The sequence below is a fragment of the Trachemys scripta genome, chromosome 9, assembly GCF_013100865.1.
Source record: "Trachemys scripta elegans isolate TJP31775 chromosome 9, CAS_Tse_1.0, whole genome shotgun sequence".
Classification (NCBI taxonomy): domain Eukaryota; kingdom Metazoa; phylum Chordata; order Testudines; family Emydidae; genus Trachemys; species Trachemys scripta.
In genome coordinates this window covers 54,612,907-54,626,577 of record NC_048306.1, presented here as the reverse complement: position 1 = coordinate 54,626,577, position 13,671 = coordinate 54,612,907, and the positions used below count along the sequence as shown (strand labels likewise).

The window sequence follows — 13,671 nt, the reverse complement described above, 5'->3', positions numbered from 1 at the left end:
TTTTCAATCCAAGATAGTCTGTTTGGTTCTTTGGATTGAGTGTCAGAGCAAGAGTCAGCTTCATGTACGGAGTTCCACATAGTTTTGCAAGTGTAAGTTCTCAGTGCACTGAGTGAAATGTGTTTAACTGTCTGGAAGAGGGACCTACGGTCTCACAACTGGTGAAAGCCCGTGTGGAGCATCTGCGTCCATTACTGATGACTGTTAATAGTTGTTAGCTGTCAATCCTTACATATGCTGTCATTTGGCTTTAAAAGTTTTCATGTTAACAACGTCACTAATTATGTTGTCTGTAACCTCCCATTTTGGGGGAAAATCATTGAGAAGGTAGTGCTGATTCATCTCCCATAGCATTTGTATTCCTCCACTTCTTGGGTCCCTATCCGACCATTTTATGCCTGTGCATGGCAAAAAAGCCTGTGCAAATCTCATTGGTTGACCTCCTTTAGGCAAGGGTCAGAGACTAAGTGTCCATGCTGATGTTAATCAGATATATCAGCTGCCTCCAGTATGGTTGTTTGTTTGTGTGCAATGGGCAATTTCTCTTAGGCTACATCTCCACTTGAAGCTGCGGGAGAGATTCCCAGTTCATGTAGACATACCCACACTAGTTCTCCATGGAACTAGCACGTTAAAAATAGTAGGATAGCTGGGGTAGCATGGGCAGTGGCGAGTGACGGCATGGGGAGGCTTCCCTGAACATGTACTCGTGTGGGTTTGTATTTGGGGTGGCTAGCTTGTGCTGTCATTGTCACTGCCTGTGCTACCCTGGTTATGCTGCTATTTATAGCATGCCAGCTTGAAGACAGCTAGCATGAGTGTGTCTGTGCATGCTGGGAATCACACCCCTGGTTCCAATAGTAGATGTAACCTTTAGCAGGATCTTGCATGGAGAATCACACAGGAGTCCTTTCTATCTTCCCCTTCTGTTCATTGTTTAGAGGCGATAGTGAGCTGTTATGGCTTGCAATTTCCTCCATGTAAAAATGATACAGCTGCATCTTTTTAATCAAATCTGGATTGGCCCTTTTCTTATTTTCCAAATACCTGGCCATGATCAGGACCTGGACAAAAGTGGGCTGGTTGCCTTAGGTTCTAGCTGGGTGGGTCGGAGACACAAGGAAGCATCTTAAGAAAATGGCAGGAGCTTTGTCTGTATTCTCAGCTTAACATGTATAATTGCCTGTTGTCATAGTGGTTTTCAGTATACTTCTACAAGTCCAGCACAATGGGGGCCTGACTGGAACTTCTGGGCTCTGCTGTAATACAAATGACATCAGGGTATTTCTGGATCTAAAATGGTTACTGGTTTCCCAGGTAGCAGCACTGACTGATTGTACCCCATGCCTGTTAACAGTCTGCAGTTTTTATAATTAGTCCTCCCATGCGTGCAGGGGACTGGACTAAATGACCTCTCAAGGTCCCTTCCAGTTCTACGATTCTATGATAATGTAACTTTCATAGGTTTATCCTTGGAAAATCTTTCTGTACCTTTGGTTCTTCTTCGAGTGCTTGCTCATATCCATTCCATTAGGGTGTGCGCGCACCGCGTGCACGATCGTCGGAGAATTTTCTACCCTAGCAACACCGGCGGGTCGGCTGTGGAGCCCCCTAGAGTGGCGCCTTCATGGCGCTGAATATATACCCCAGCCGACCCGGCACCCCCTCAGTTCCTTCTTACCGCCCCTGACGGTCGTTGGAACTGTGGAGCGCGGCGTAGCTGTTCTCCACTCTCCCTAGCTTATCCAGTTATTCACAGTTATAGTTATAGTTCTAGTTGTTTATAGTTATATAGTTGGTTATTCACTTGTTTATAGTTATATAGTTAAAGGGGATTAAGGGGGTTGTCTCCCCCTTTTTCCCTGGCCGCGTGGCCGGGCTCATGCCCAAGGCTCCCGGCTTCAAACAGTGCGCCTCCTGCGCTAAGCCTATGCCAACAAGCGATCCGCACGACTCGTGTCTGAAGTGCCTGGGAGAGTCCCATCAAACAGATAAGTGCAAGATCTGTAAGGCCTTCAAACCGAGGACCAAGAAGGAGCGGGACTTTCGACTCCGGCAACTCCTTATGGAGGCGGCACTTAGCCCGGACGCTCCATCGGCGCATCAGGCCCCGGCACCTAGCACCTCGGTGCGCAGTGCCCCGGCGGCACCGACCATGCCGACCACGTCGGACAAGCCTCCACGGCACCGGACCTCATCGGCACCGCACTCACAGCAAGTGCCTCGGCGCTGTTCATTATCCCCGGGACATAAAAAATCCCATAAGGCGGGGACCTCAGTGCCGAAGACGCCGGCTCCCCCGGTGCCGGGGGTAGAGCTGCGTCCACCTGTGGAGCACCGAAAACAGGTGCCTCCAGCACCGTCGACTCCGGCTCCGAGGCCGTTGAGTCCGGTGCAGACAGAATCACCACCGAGACCGGCGGTGATACAGTGCCTCCCGTCGACACCGGAGACCTTCGCGACGGCGAGAGACTTGATCGCCCTCACGGAGCTGGCACCGCCCCAACCACCGGCACCGTCGGCACCATTGACTCGCCCGGTCCAATCTAGGGGAAAACCTGCCTTGATGCGCCCTCCATCGCAAGGGCTGGAACCACGGCACCGGTCCAGGTCCCGAAGCAGGTCCCCACGCCGCTCGCAGTCCCGGCGCCGGATATCACCTCGGCACCGGTCGTACTCGCGGCCAAGATCATCGCGGCACCGCTCTACATCTCGGCACCGTTATGATCGTCGGCACCGATCAGCGTCGAGACGTAGCTCTCGGCACCGGTACGATCGACGTTCGACGTCGAGAGGCCGCTCCCGGCACCGGGCCTACTCCAGGTCATCGTCTCGATCCAGGTCCGACTCCCGGCACCGGCGAGGTCATCGGCACCGATCGCGATCTCGGCACCGATCGCCGGCACCACGTAGAGATAGAACATCTCTAGACCGGCACCGTACGGCACCGTATCCCACGGGATTCGTCTCGGCGCAGTCGGCACCGCCATGGCCATCGAGATCGGTGTCTCGCTCCTCTGAGGTCTTGTCAAGATCGGCATACCCCCCTCAGGGGCAAACCGGGGAGCAAGATTTAGGCCATTGGCAAGAGGGAGCAGAGGACCCTGACCATGGCCCATCTCACTGGTCGTTCTGGACCCCGTGGGCATACCACCAGGCGCAAGGGGCTCCAACAACCTCTCGCTCGGGTCACTCTGATACAAGGGCCCCAGAGTCCACCATCTCTCGCCCTCCTCCAGGGGGCATGGAGGCCTCTGTATCTGCACCACCTGACGTCCCGGACCCAAGGGCAGGGGATGCTCCGACCCAGGAACAGGGAGACCAGGTTCCTCCCCTGGATCCCTTACCACCAGAGGCATCTTCCTCTTCCTCTCCGGATGAGGCAGTGGCGGGCACGTCGTGCACAGGTCCACCCCCAATAGATCTTCGGGCTCATCAGGACCTGTTACGTAGGATGGCCCGTAACATGGACCTACAGACGGAGGAGATAGTGGAGGTGCAGGACCCCATTGTAAATATCGTCGCGGCGGATGTCCCATCAAGAGTGGCGTTGCCCCTGATCCGCACGATCCAGGCGAACGCAACTACGATATGGCAAACCCCTGCCTCTATCCCACCTACAGCGAGAGGGGTGGAAAGAAAGTACTTTGTCCCTTCCAAAGACTACGAGTACTTGTATACCCATCCCCAGCCGTGTTCACTGGTGGTGTCATCAGTGAATGCAAGGGAGCGCCACGGTCAACAAGCTGCAGCGCCCAAATCAAAGGAGGCTAAGCGACTCGATTTGTTTGGCCGTAAAGTTTATTCAGCTGGAGGGCTGCAACTTAGAGCGGCTAACCAGCAGGCGCTCCTGAGCCGCTACAACTTTAATTCCTGGAACTCTATGGGGAAGTTCAAGGAATTGGTTCCCCAAGAGTCCAGGGAAGAGTTTGGGGCCTTGGTTGAGGAGGGTAAGAAGGTGGCTCGGACCTCCTTACAGGCCTCCCTGGACATAGCGGACTCGGCCGCGAGAACCCTGGCCGCAGGTATCGCTATGCGAAGGACCTCCTGGCTCCAAGTTTCGGGTTTGCCCCCTGAATTACAGCAAACCCTACAGGATTTGCCCTTTGAAGGACAGGGGTTGTTCTCGGAGAAGACGGACTCTCGATTGCAGAGCCTCAAGGACTCCAGGACAATCATGCGCTCCCTGGGGATGCATGTTGCGGGTCCCCAGCGCAGACCATTTAGGCCCCAGCCTCAACGTTTTTACCCCCCTCCACCTCGTCAGAGACAGGACCCTGCCAGAAGGCGAGGGCGAGGTGGTAGGAGAAGATGGGCTGGCCCTCAACCCGGTCAGAACCAGGGGCCACCAAGACCACCTTCAGGTCCTAGACAGAACTTTTGAAGGTGCGGTCGAGGACGGCGCCCCAGTCATCCCCCAGGATCCAGCCCCCTCCTTTCGGGATCGCCTCTCCCACTTCCACCGTGCTTGGTCCCTTATAACTTCGGACCGTTGGGTCCTCCGCACGGTGGAGAGGGGATACGCTCTCCAGTTTTCTTCTATCCCCCCCTCCCGCCCCCCTTCCCCGTCCCTCTTCAGGGACCCTTCTCACGAGCAACTTCTTATACAGGAGGTTTCTACGCTCCTTGCCATGGGGGCCATAGAGGAGGTTCCGATAGAGTTAAGGGGCAGGGGATTTTATTCCCGTTACTTCCTGATTCCCAAGTCCAAAGGAGGTCTGCGGCCCATCTTGGACTTGCGCGGACTCAACAAATTCGTAGTAAAGTTGAAGTTCCGCATGGTCTCTTTGGGGGCCATTATCCCTTCCCTCGATCCTGGAGACTGGTTCGCCGCCCTCGACATGAAAGACGCTTACTTTCATATCGCAATTTACCCGCCTCACAGACGCTTCCTGCGATTCGTGGTAAGCAGAGTGCACTATCAATTTGCAGTCCTTCCCTTCGGCCTATCCTCGGCCCCAAGAGTGTTCACGAAATGTATGGCTGTCGTGGCAGCGTACCTTCGTCGACAAGGGATACAGGTGTTCCCGTACCTAGACGACTGGCTGGTACGCGGTCGCACCAAAGAGCAAGTTCAAGATCATGTCCACATAATAGTGCACACATTCAACAAGTTGGGCATCCTTCTCAACAAGGACAAATCCACTCTAGAACCTACCCAGAGAATAGAATTCATCGGCGCAGTCCTAGACTCCAGACGTGCACAAGCCATCCTGCCAGACAACCGCTTTTGTACCATCACGAGCCTCATTCAAGGGCTCAGGGCCTTCCCAACTACCACGGTGAGATCGTGCCTCACCCTACTGGGTCACATGGCTTCCTGCACGTACGTAACCAGGCATGCCAGACTTCGGCTTCGCCCACTCCAGACCTGGGTGTCATCGATATACCGCCCACATCGGGACAGCCTGAACATGGTGGTCACGATCCCGAACTCGATCCTGACCTCCCTCACCTGGTGGCTAGATCACAATGTGGTTTGCGAGGGGATGCCATTTCACGCACCACAACCCTCTCTGCAACTGGTTACAGACGCTTCATCTCTGGGTTGGGGCGCCCACCTCAACGAACACCATACTCAGGGCCTGTGGACTGCATCTCAGTTAGCCCTGCACATCAATGTTCGGGAACTGATGGCGGTGCGCCTGGCGTGCCAGGCATTTCTCAATCTCCTACGTGGCCGTTGTGTGTTAGTTCTCATCGACAACACCACGGCCATGTTTTACATCAACAAGCAAGGAGGAGCTCGTTCGTCAATTCTATGCCAAGAGGCCATTCACCTGTGGGACTTCTGCATCGCCCACTCAATCCATTTTACGGCATCGTTCCTCCCTGGAGTCCAGAATACTTTAGCGGACCGACTCAGCAGGTCTTTTCAGACGCACGAGTGGTCCATCCGTCCAGACATCATACATTCCATCTTCCAGAAGTGGGGGTTTCCCCAGATAGACCTGTTTGCATCTCGAGACAACAGGAAGTGCCACGTGTTCTGCTCCCTACAAGGTCGAGCTCCGGGCTCCCTCTCGGATGCGTTTCTCCTTCCCTGGAAAGACCACCTGTTTTATGCCTTCCCTCCGTTTCCTCTGGTCCACAAGGTACTGCTCAAATTGCGCAGAGACCAAGCACAGGTAATTCTGATCGCTACAGCGTGGCCGAGACAACATTGGTACACCACACTGTTGGAACTCTCGATTCGGACACCGATCCCGCTTCCATTATGTCCGGATCTCATCTCTCAGGACCACGGCCGACTGCGTCACCCCGACCTGCATTCTCTTCACCTCACGGCGTGGCTGCTCCATGGTTCTCCCAGACAGAACAACAATGCTCACTATCGGTCCAACAGATTCTGTTGAGCAGTAGGAAGCCCTCAACACGAGCCACGTATTTGGCCAAGTGGAAGCGGTTCTCCTGTTGGTGCGAACAACGAGCCACGTCCCCGTTACAGGCACCTATTCCTCTCATATTGAAATATCTCCTCTCCCTAAAACAGCAGGGGTTGGCGATATCTTCAATTAGAGTTCACCTGGCCGCTATATCAGCCTTTCACCCAGGGGAACTCGCGTCCTCGGTATTCTCTAACCCGATGGTCGTTAGATTCCTCAAGGGCTTAGACCGGATGTACCCACAACAACGTCAGCCCGTCCCGATGTGGGACCTTAACCTGGTTCTCTCCAAGCTCACAGGTCCTCCATTTGAGCCACTGGCCACCTGTTCACTTTTGTACCTATTCTGGAAGACAGCCTTCCTCGTAGCCATCACCTCAGCAAGGCGCGTTTCTGAACTCAGGGCGCTTACATCCGAGCCCCCTTATACAGTTTTCCATAAGGATAAAGTGCAGCTTCGTCCACATCCTGCCTTTCTCCCTAAGGTGGTTTCTCCATTTCATATCAACCAGGATATATTTCTCCCGGTCTTTCATCCTAAACCACATGCTACTCGCCAGGATCAACGTTTGCATTCTCTGGACGTACGCAGGGCCCTGGCTTTCTATATTGACCGCACAAGGCACTTTAGGAAGACGACGCAACTCTTCGTTGCAGTGGCCGACCGAATGAAAGGCTCACCGGTCTCCTCACAACGCCTATCCTCCTGGATTACGTCTTGCATCCGGACTTGCTATGACCTGGCAGGTGTCTCAGCACCGCACCTCACCGCTCACTCCACGAGGGCCCAAGCTTCCTCAACTGCTTTCCTGGCACAAGTTCCGATCCAGGACATTTGTAGAGCGGCGGTTTGGTCATCAGTCCACACGTTTACAGCTCACTATGCACTAGTGCAGCAGTCCAGGGACGATGCTGCATTCGGATCAGCGGTTTTGCACACAGCAATGTCTCACTCCGACCCCACCACCTAAGTTGGGCTTGGGAGTCACCTAATGGAATGGATATGAGCAAGCACTCGAAGAAGAAAAGATGGTTACTCACCGTTGTAACTGTTGTTCTTCGAGATGTGTTGCTCATATCCATTCCATTAGGGTGTGCGCGCGCTGCGTGCACGATCGTCGGAGAATTTTCTACCCTAGCAACACCGGCGGGTCGGCTGTGGAGCCCCCTAGAGTGGCGCCTTCATGGCGACCCGGCGCCCCCTCAGTTCCTTCTTGCCGGCTACTCCGACAGTGGGGAAGGGGGGCGGGTTTGGAATGGATATGAGCAACACATCTCGAAGAACAACAGTTACAACGGTGAGTAACCGTCTTTTACTCAGACTGACTGCCTTTCTTGCACTAAAGCATAGTAAGGCTAGTTGAAACTGAAATAAGTGTGTCTGTATAGTATTTTGCACTAGTTTAACTAGATGTTTTAAAAATCACACTAAGTTAAACTGTTGCAACTCTCCATGCAGACAATTAGGAATTGCTTTAAGGCTAAACTGAAATAAGCCTTTCTTAAACCAAAATAAATATGTCCATACAGGAGTTTACATTAATTTAACTAAAACCGATTTAAGTTAAAACAGTGCAACTTTCTTGTGTAGACGAATCCTAGCTGGGCCGAAGACGCAGCTATTTGAGAGACAGGCTGTCTCCTTCTAACCAATCGCAGAAATAACAAGAGCGTGCAGTACTCCCCTGTTGGTTTTGTGAAGTTGGTAATGTCAATCTCAGTTAAATATCCCTGCCGTGAGTTTAACCCTGCTGACTGGAAGATCCCATCTGCTCACTTTTAAGGGAGAGTTGTAACGTGACCTCTTTAATTTAGCTTTTTCTTTATTGCAGGTTTTTAGCTGGGTTTATCATTTGTTGATGGGTGGCTTAGGGCAGGATCAAATTTGTTACCTTTGTAGAAGTACTTGTTTTTAATTACATACATTTAATTATGTAAGTGGTGCCAGATATCATGACAGTAAGTGCTTGGATATCTATGACTTCCTAACTGCCATCCCTGCTTACTCCTGAGTAGTTAACACAGACTTCAATAGACTGAGGGTTTTCTCCCTTTTTAACTTTAATTTTGACATGTAAGTAATTTATTTTTGTTCTAATTTTGGCAAATTTCTTAAACTTATACATGATTTTTTTTAATTTAAATGGATAGCTGGACCAAGCAGAAACCTGACATTTCCTTAGAGCCCCCTCCAGTGTCATTAGAAATGTAGGGGAAGACATAATAGCTCCCATTGCACATTTCTTTTAAGACACTTGGGGATCCTCCAAGAAGCCTGAGACGACCTCCATCCCACCTAGGAAAATATCTTGGTGTGTCTTTCAGATCCCACTTTCTGCAATACTATAAACCCTATAAAATTACTTATTTACTTTGAGTACCTCTGATTCTTCTCCAATCAGCCTGTAACAACCTCACCCAATTTCCCTCAACCCACAATTCCATGATATCTTTCTTGTCACCCTCCATCTAGTTAGTGTTTCCTTAACCCTGCTACCAGTCTTTCCTGTACCCCTTCCCCAGTGCCACAGTCTCAGGGAGTACTTTTCAAAGAACATAGGATGTTTAGTAAGCACCCTAGTATCTGGAAGGAGGGCACACTTTCCTCAGGGACCATGATGCTCAGTTGATTGTGAGAACACAAGTTAATTTGCTTGCAGCTTTTTTTATTTTAAAGAAGGAGATTAACTACAAAATGCTACTTCATTACAATGTTAGGGCTGAACGTTTAAATGTGCAAAAGTTAGGAAATTCAAAATGTAAGGCTCCATAACAACATGTACTCTGCCATTTTATGTACATGTAACTCGAGTCAGGAAAGCACGTAGCACATGCTTACATGCTATCATTAATAGGAATGGATTTAAGTCCTATTTACTTCAATGGGATTTAAGCACATGCTTAAGTCATGGCCTAATAGAGGTACTTTCCTGAATCAGGGCAATAACCTGGTTCTCCAGTGCATTTTATACTTTGTTCTTTTAAACATAGGTCCCAATTCTGTATTCTCTGATTTTGATAAAATTATTCCAAACTTATGGTGGTGTCAGCAAGAGCAAAACCAAACCCATGTTACCATTGCTAGTCATTTCAGGGTTTGACAGCTAAGTTTTTAAAGCTGCATGTAGAAAAATAAATTGTCTTATTCAAGTATTATATGGAATGGTGTCTGAGCCCAGTAAAACTTCATGTGTTAAAATGGGTGTTATAACCAAGTCAAGTAGTTATTCCATTGGCACAGCCATTCTTTTTATAATAACTTTTTAATGTTTATAAAAGCTGGAAGTAAGTGCATTTATATTCTGCTGTCTTGTTACAGCCTTACTTACATGTGCAGAGCAGGAGCAATCCAGACAGATGATAACTGCATTGTTTTAAAGGTAAGCTGGTTACATGATTTGTTTGAAATTTAAGCAACCGTTAAACCAGAGTTTTATCACACTATGTGTTTGTCACAATTTTATTTGTGTATGTCTGTCATAAAGTGTTACAAAAGCACTATTGATTCTATGGGGGAGCATTTCAAAGGCTCAAAGTGCAGTTAGTTGTCCAGCTCCCTTTAAAAATTAGGTGCTTAACTCCCATTTATACCTTTGAAAATCTCCCTATGTAGCAATATTTAATAGTGGTGACATTTTAATTCTGTTTATTAAGCTAGATACAGTAAGTCTGAATCCAGAAAAAAAGTTTGATACAAAATCCATTTTATATTTGTCAAGTTGCAGAAACTTAAAAATTAAAAGTTGCACTGCAGTATTGGACAATCATTTGGAAAGAACATGCAAAACGATTTCATCAGGCTGCTGTCTGAATGCAAGTGAAAACCTGTCATTCGTGTTTTTTTGTTTTAAGAGATAGTAGTCAACAGATGGTACTCTCAGTGCTTGCTTCAGTTTATATTTTTTAATCTGAAAAAGCATCTCTGCTAATAATAGTTTCATAAAATATTTGTCTTAAGGATCTGTGTGGACACTTTTGTGTTCATCATTGTTTCTTATATGGTGGCTGGCAAGTGAAATTTTTGAGACTTTTATCATGGTGTGTTAGGTATGATTTGCATATCCAGCCTTCTGTCAGAAAATTGCCATTTTAGAGCACCCCTGTAGGAATTACACAACTTTCTGGTTAGTTATAGAACCATGGCTAACACTGAAATCTAGAACGATCATGTATCAACTAGAGATCTGAACATTCTAGAGCTGAGGGATACAAAGAATGTGCCCTCTTAAGCATTCCTCACTTCCTCATTGTATGCTTGACAATGCAGTTAAAGAACCAGGGCATTCCCTTGTTCAGTCTGTTAATTGTTTGAATAGTAGTAGAATTTGGTAGGTTTAAGAGCTGTCTGTCCAGTGAGACTTCTGTATCCATCATCCCAGATAATGGGAGACAGTTTAGGCTTAAGAAATACACAATCTAGATGTGTGGTTGAGCAGCGTTCACAGCATCTCTTTGACATGTGTGACCTTTTTGCCCCTAGCTGGGAGTGGGAGAAAACTCCTGCTGTGGGTAAGGCCTTAGCAGATAAAGAGTAGAACCCCAACTCCCATCAAAGTTGTCAGCAGCAACACAAGATCCTCTCCCAAACACTTCAGGTCTCAGATTTGAAGTCTTTTCATAGAAGACTTAACAGTGAAATCCTTGCTGATCTTAAACACAAAAAAGAAGCTTACAAGAAGTGGAAGATTGGTCAGGGAAGAGTTTAAAAATAGTGCTCAAGCATGCAGGAGTGAAATCAGGAAGGCCAAATCACATTTGGAGTTGCAGCTAGCAAGGGATGTTAAGAGTAACAAAAAGGGTTTCTTCAGGTATGTTAGCAACAAGAAGAAAGTCAAGGAAAGTGGGTGGGTCCCTTATTGAATGAGGGAGGCAACCTAGTGACAGAGGATGTAGAAAAAGCTAATGTACTCAGTGCTTTTTTTTGCCTCTGTCTTCACAAACAAGGTCAGCTCTCAGACTGCTGCACTGGGCAGCACAGCATGGGGAGGAGATGACCAGCTCTTTGTGGAGGAAGAAGTGATTCAGGACTATTTAGAAAAGCTGGATGAGCACAAGTCCATGGGGCCGGATGCGCTGCATCCTAGAGTGCTAAAGGAGTTGACGGATGTGATTGCAGAGCCATTGGCCATTATCTTTGAAAACTCATGGCAATCGGGGGAGGTCCTGGATGATTGGAAAAAGGCTAATGTAGTGCCCATCTTTAAAAAAGGGAAGGAGGAGGATCCAGGGAACTACAGGCCAGTCAGCGTCACCTCAGTCCCTGTAATAATCATGGAGCAGGTCCTCAAGGAATCAATCCTGAAGCACTTAGAGGAGAGGAAAGTGATCAGGAACAGTCAGCATGGATTCACCACGGGCAAGTCATGCCTGACTAACCTAATTGCCTTCTATGACGAGATAACTGGGGTCCTGTGGATGAGGGGAAAGCAGTGGATGAAAGTATTCCTTGACTTTAGCAAAGCTTTTGATACCGTCTCCCACAGTATTCTTACCGGCAAGTTAAAGAAGTATGGGCTGGATGAATGGACTATAAGATGGATAGAAAGCTGGCTAGATCGTCAGGTTCAAGGGGTAGTGATCAATGGCTCCATGTCTCCGGTATCAAGTGGAGATATCAAGCCGGTATCGGGGATGGCCACCTGCTCTCTCTCGCCGGCTGAGTCTGAAGCCGCAGCCTCCCTGAGCCGTGCCCCTGGGCGTTCCCTCCCCACCAGATTAGGGTCCTGCACCTTCCCCTAGGCATAGGAAGGAGGGGTCTCGGGAAGCCCTCATCAGCCGGCTGACCACTCCCAGATGGGACAGACACTGGTGCCTGCGCTGCATTTGCCAGGCTGCTTCCCTCAGAGACAGGGATCAGTTCATTTGAGCGATCTCCCTCCTCCAGCTGGGCAATGACCTGTTCTTTGGTGAGCCTCCCACTGCGCAGCCCCCTCTGCTTGCACAGCTCCACCAGATTGCTCTTAAACCGCTTGGCATGCATCTTCCTGCTGGCCACTCACAGGCCTGGGTGCTCACTACTCCCCAGTTTCCAAGGAGAACCCCTAGTGTGCCAGCCCTTCTCAAGGTCACCACCTCCCTTGCGATCCCCCGGGGGACCCTGTTACTGCAAAAGTCCTTCTCGCTGGTCACACACTCCCAGGGGTGAATCGCCCCCTGAAACCGTCTCTCTCTGACTCTTCAGCACACCTGGTCCCCGTCAATCCCCCTTCGTTTTACTGCTGCCCAGTCACTTACTGCAGGAAGCGCCGTCCACAGGGTGCAGTAGATCCCGCCGCTGCCACCAGTTGTCACGGAGTGTGGGGGGACACCAGGCCCTGCACCCTCGGCTTCCTGCGATTCACCATGACTCTCAGCCAGCCAGTAAAGCAGAAGGTTTATTTAGACGACAGGAACACAGTCCAAGACAAGTCTTGCAGGCACAGACAACAGGATCCCCCACAGTTAGGTGCATCTTGGGGTCCCAGGGCACCACAGCCCCCTTGGGAGGTCAGGGCCCTGTCTGTCTCCCAGACATTCCACCAGCCAGCTCCTGAAACTCTCTCCCCAGCGTCCCCTCCCACAGCCTTTGTTCAGTTTCCCGGGCAAAGGTATGACCTGGCCTTTAACCCCTTCTTGGGTTCTCATGTTACATGCTCAGGTATTCTCCCTCACGGCCAGTCTCCCATCCCCCAATGCAGACTTTTCTAGCCAACCTCCCCTGTCTTCCCAGCCAACACTCCCCACTCAGCATTCAAATACCACATTAAGAACAGTCCCAGTTCATCACACCTTGCTTCAGGTGGTCTCTGGTCTTCTTGCAGATTTTCTTTACTAGATCTTCTGACTTGTCTGAGGCAGCTTTGCTCCACAAGTTGACTGTGAAGCAGGCACTCATTTATCACTTGAATAGGAGCAGGATTTTCTGGAAAACCTCCATATTATTGGATTTGGAGGAAGGGTGCAAAGGCTGACCAAACAGATCCACCTTTGTATTCAGATCTGTTGTTTGCGGACAGGCTTTTAGTTCCAAGTGGACTTTAGCTGTCCCACTACAGCTACAGCAGATCCTATGGCAAGAGTGAGCATAATAGATGGGATCCAGAGCTAAAGATTTCCAGAGTGACCATATGAAACTCATTGTACGTTTTTACCCAACATATTCTCAATAACAAGCCTAGATCAGATGCCCATATTGAGACAGGTATCTCACAATCCCTCTACTGTGGCGGATTGCTGCATGCCTGATCCCCAATGATTCTTTGGTGGCAATGTCACTAGTGGAAAACTAGATTACTTACTAGTAATT

At 49.5% G+C, this 13,671-nt stretch overlaps 1 protein-coding gene across 8 annotated transcripts in view; it reads left to right on the top strand.

Annotated features, from left to right (window-relative positions):
* The window catches only part of ARMC8 (armadillo repeat containing 8), a 211,732-nt gene that overhangs the window by 134,577 nt on the left and 63,484 nt on the right, over positions 1-13,671 (top strand). For all 8 annotated transcript variants that reach the window (XM_034781365.1, XM_034781367.1, XM_034781364.1 and 5 more), the window contains one exon: positions 9,706-9,766. In XM_034781365.1, the coding sequence (XP_034637256.1) occupies positions 9,706-9,766 (61 nt within the window). The remainder of the gene's footprint in view (positions 1-9,705; positions 9,767-13,671) is intronic.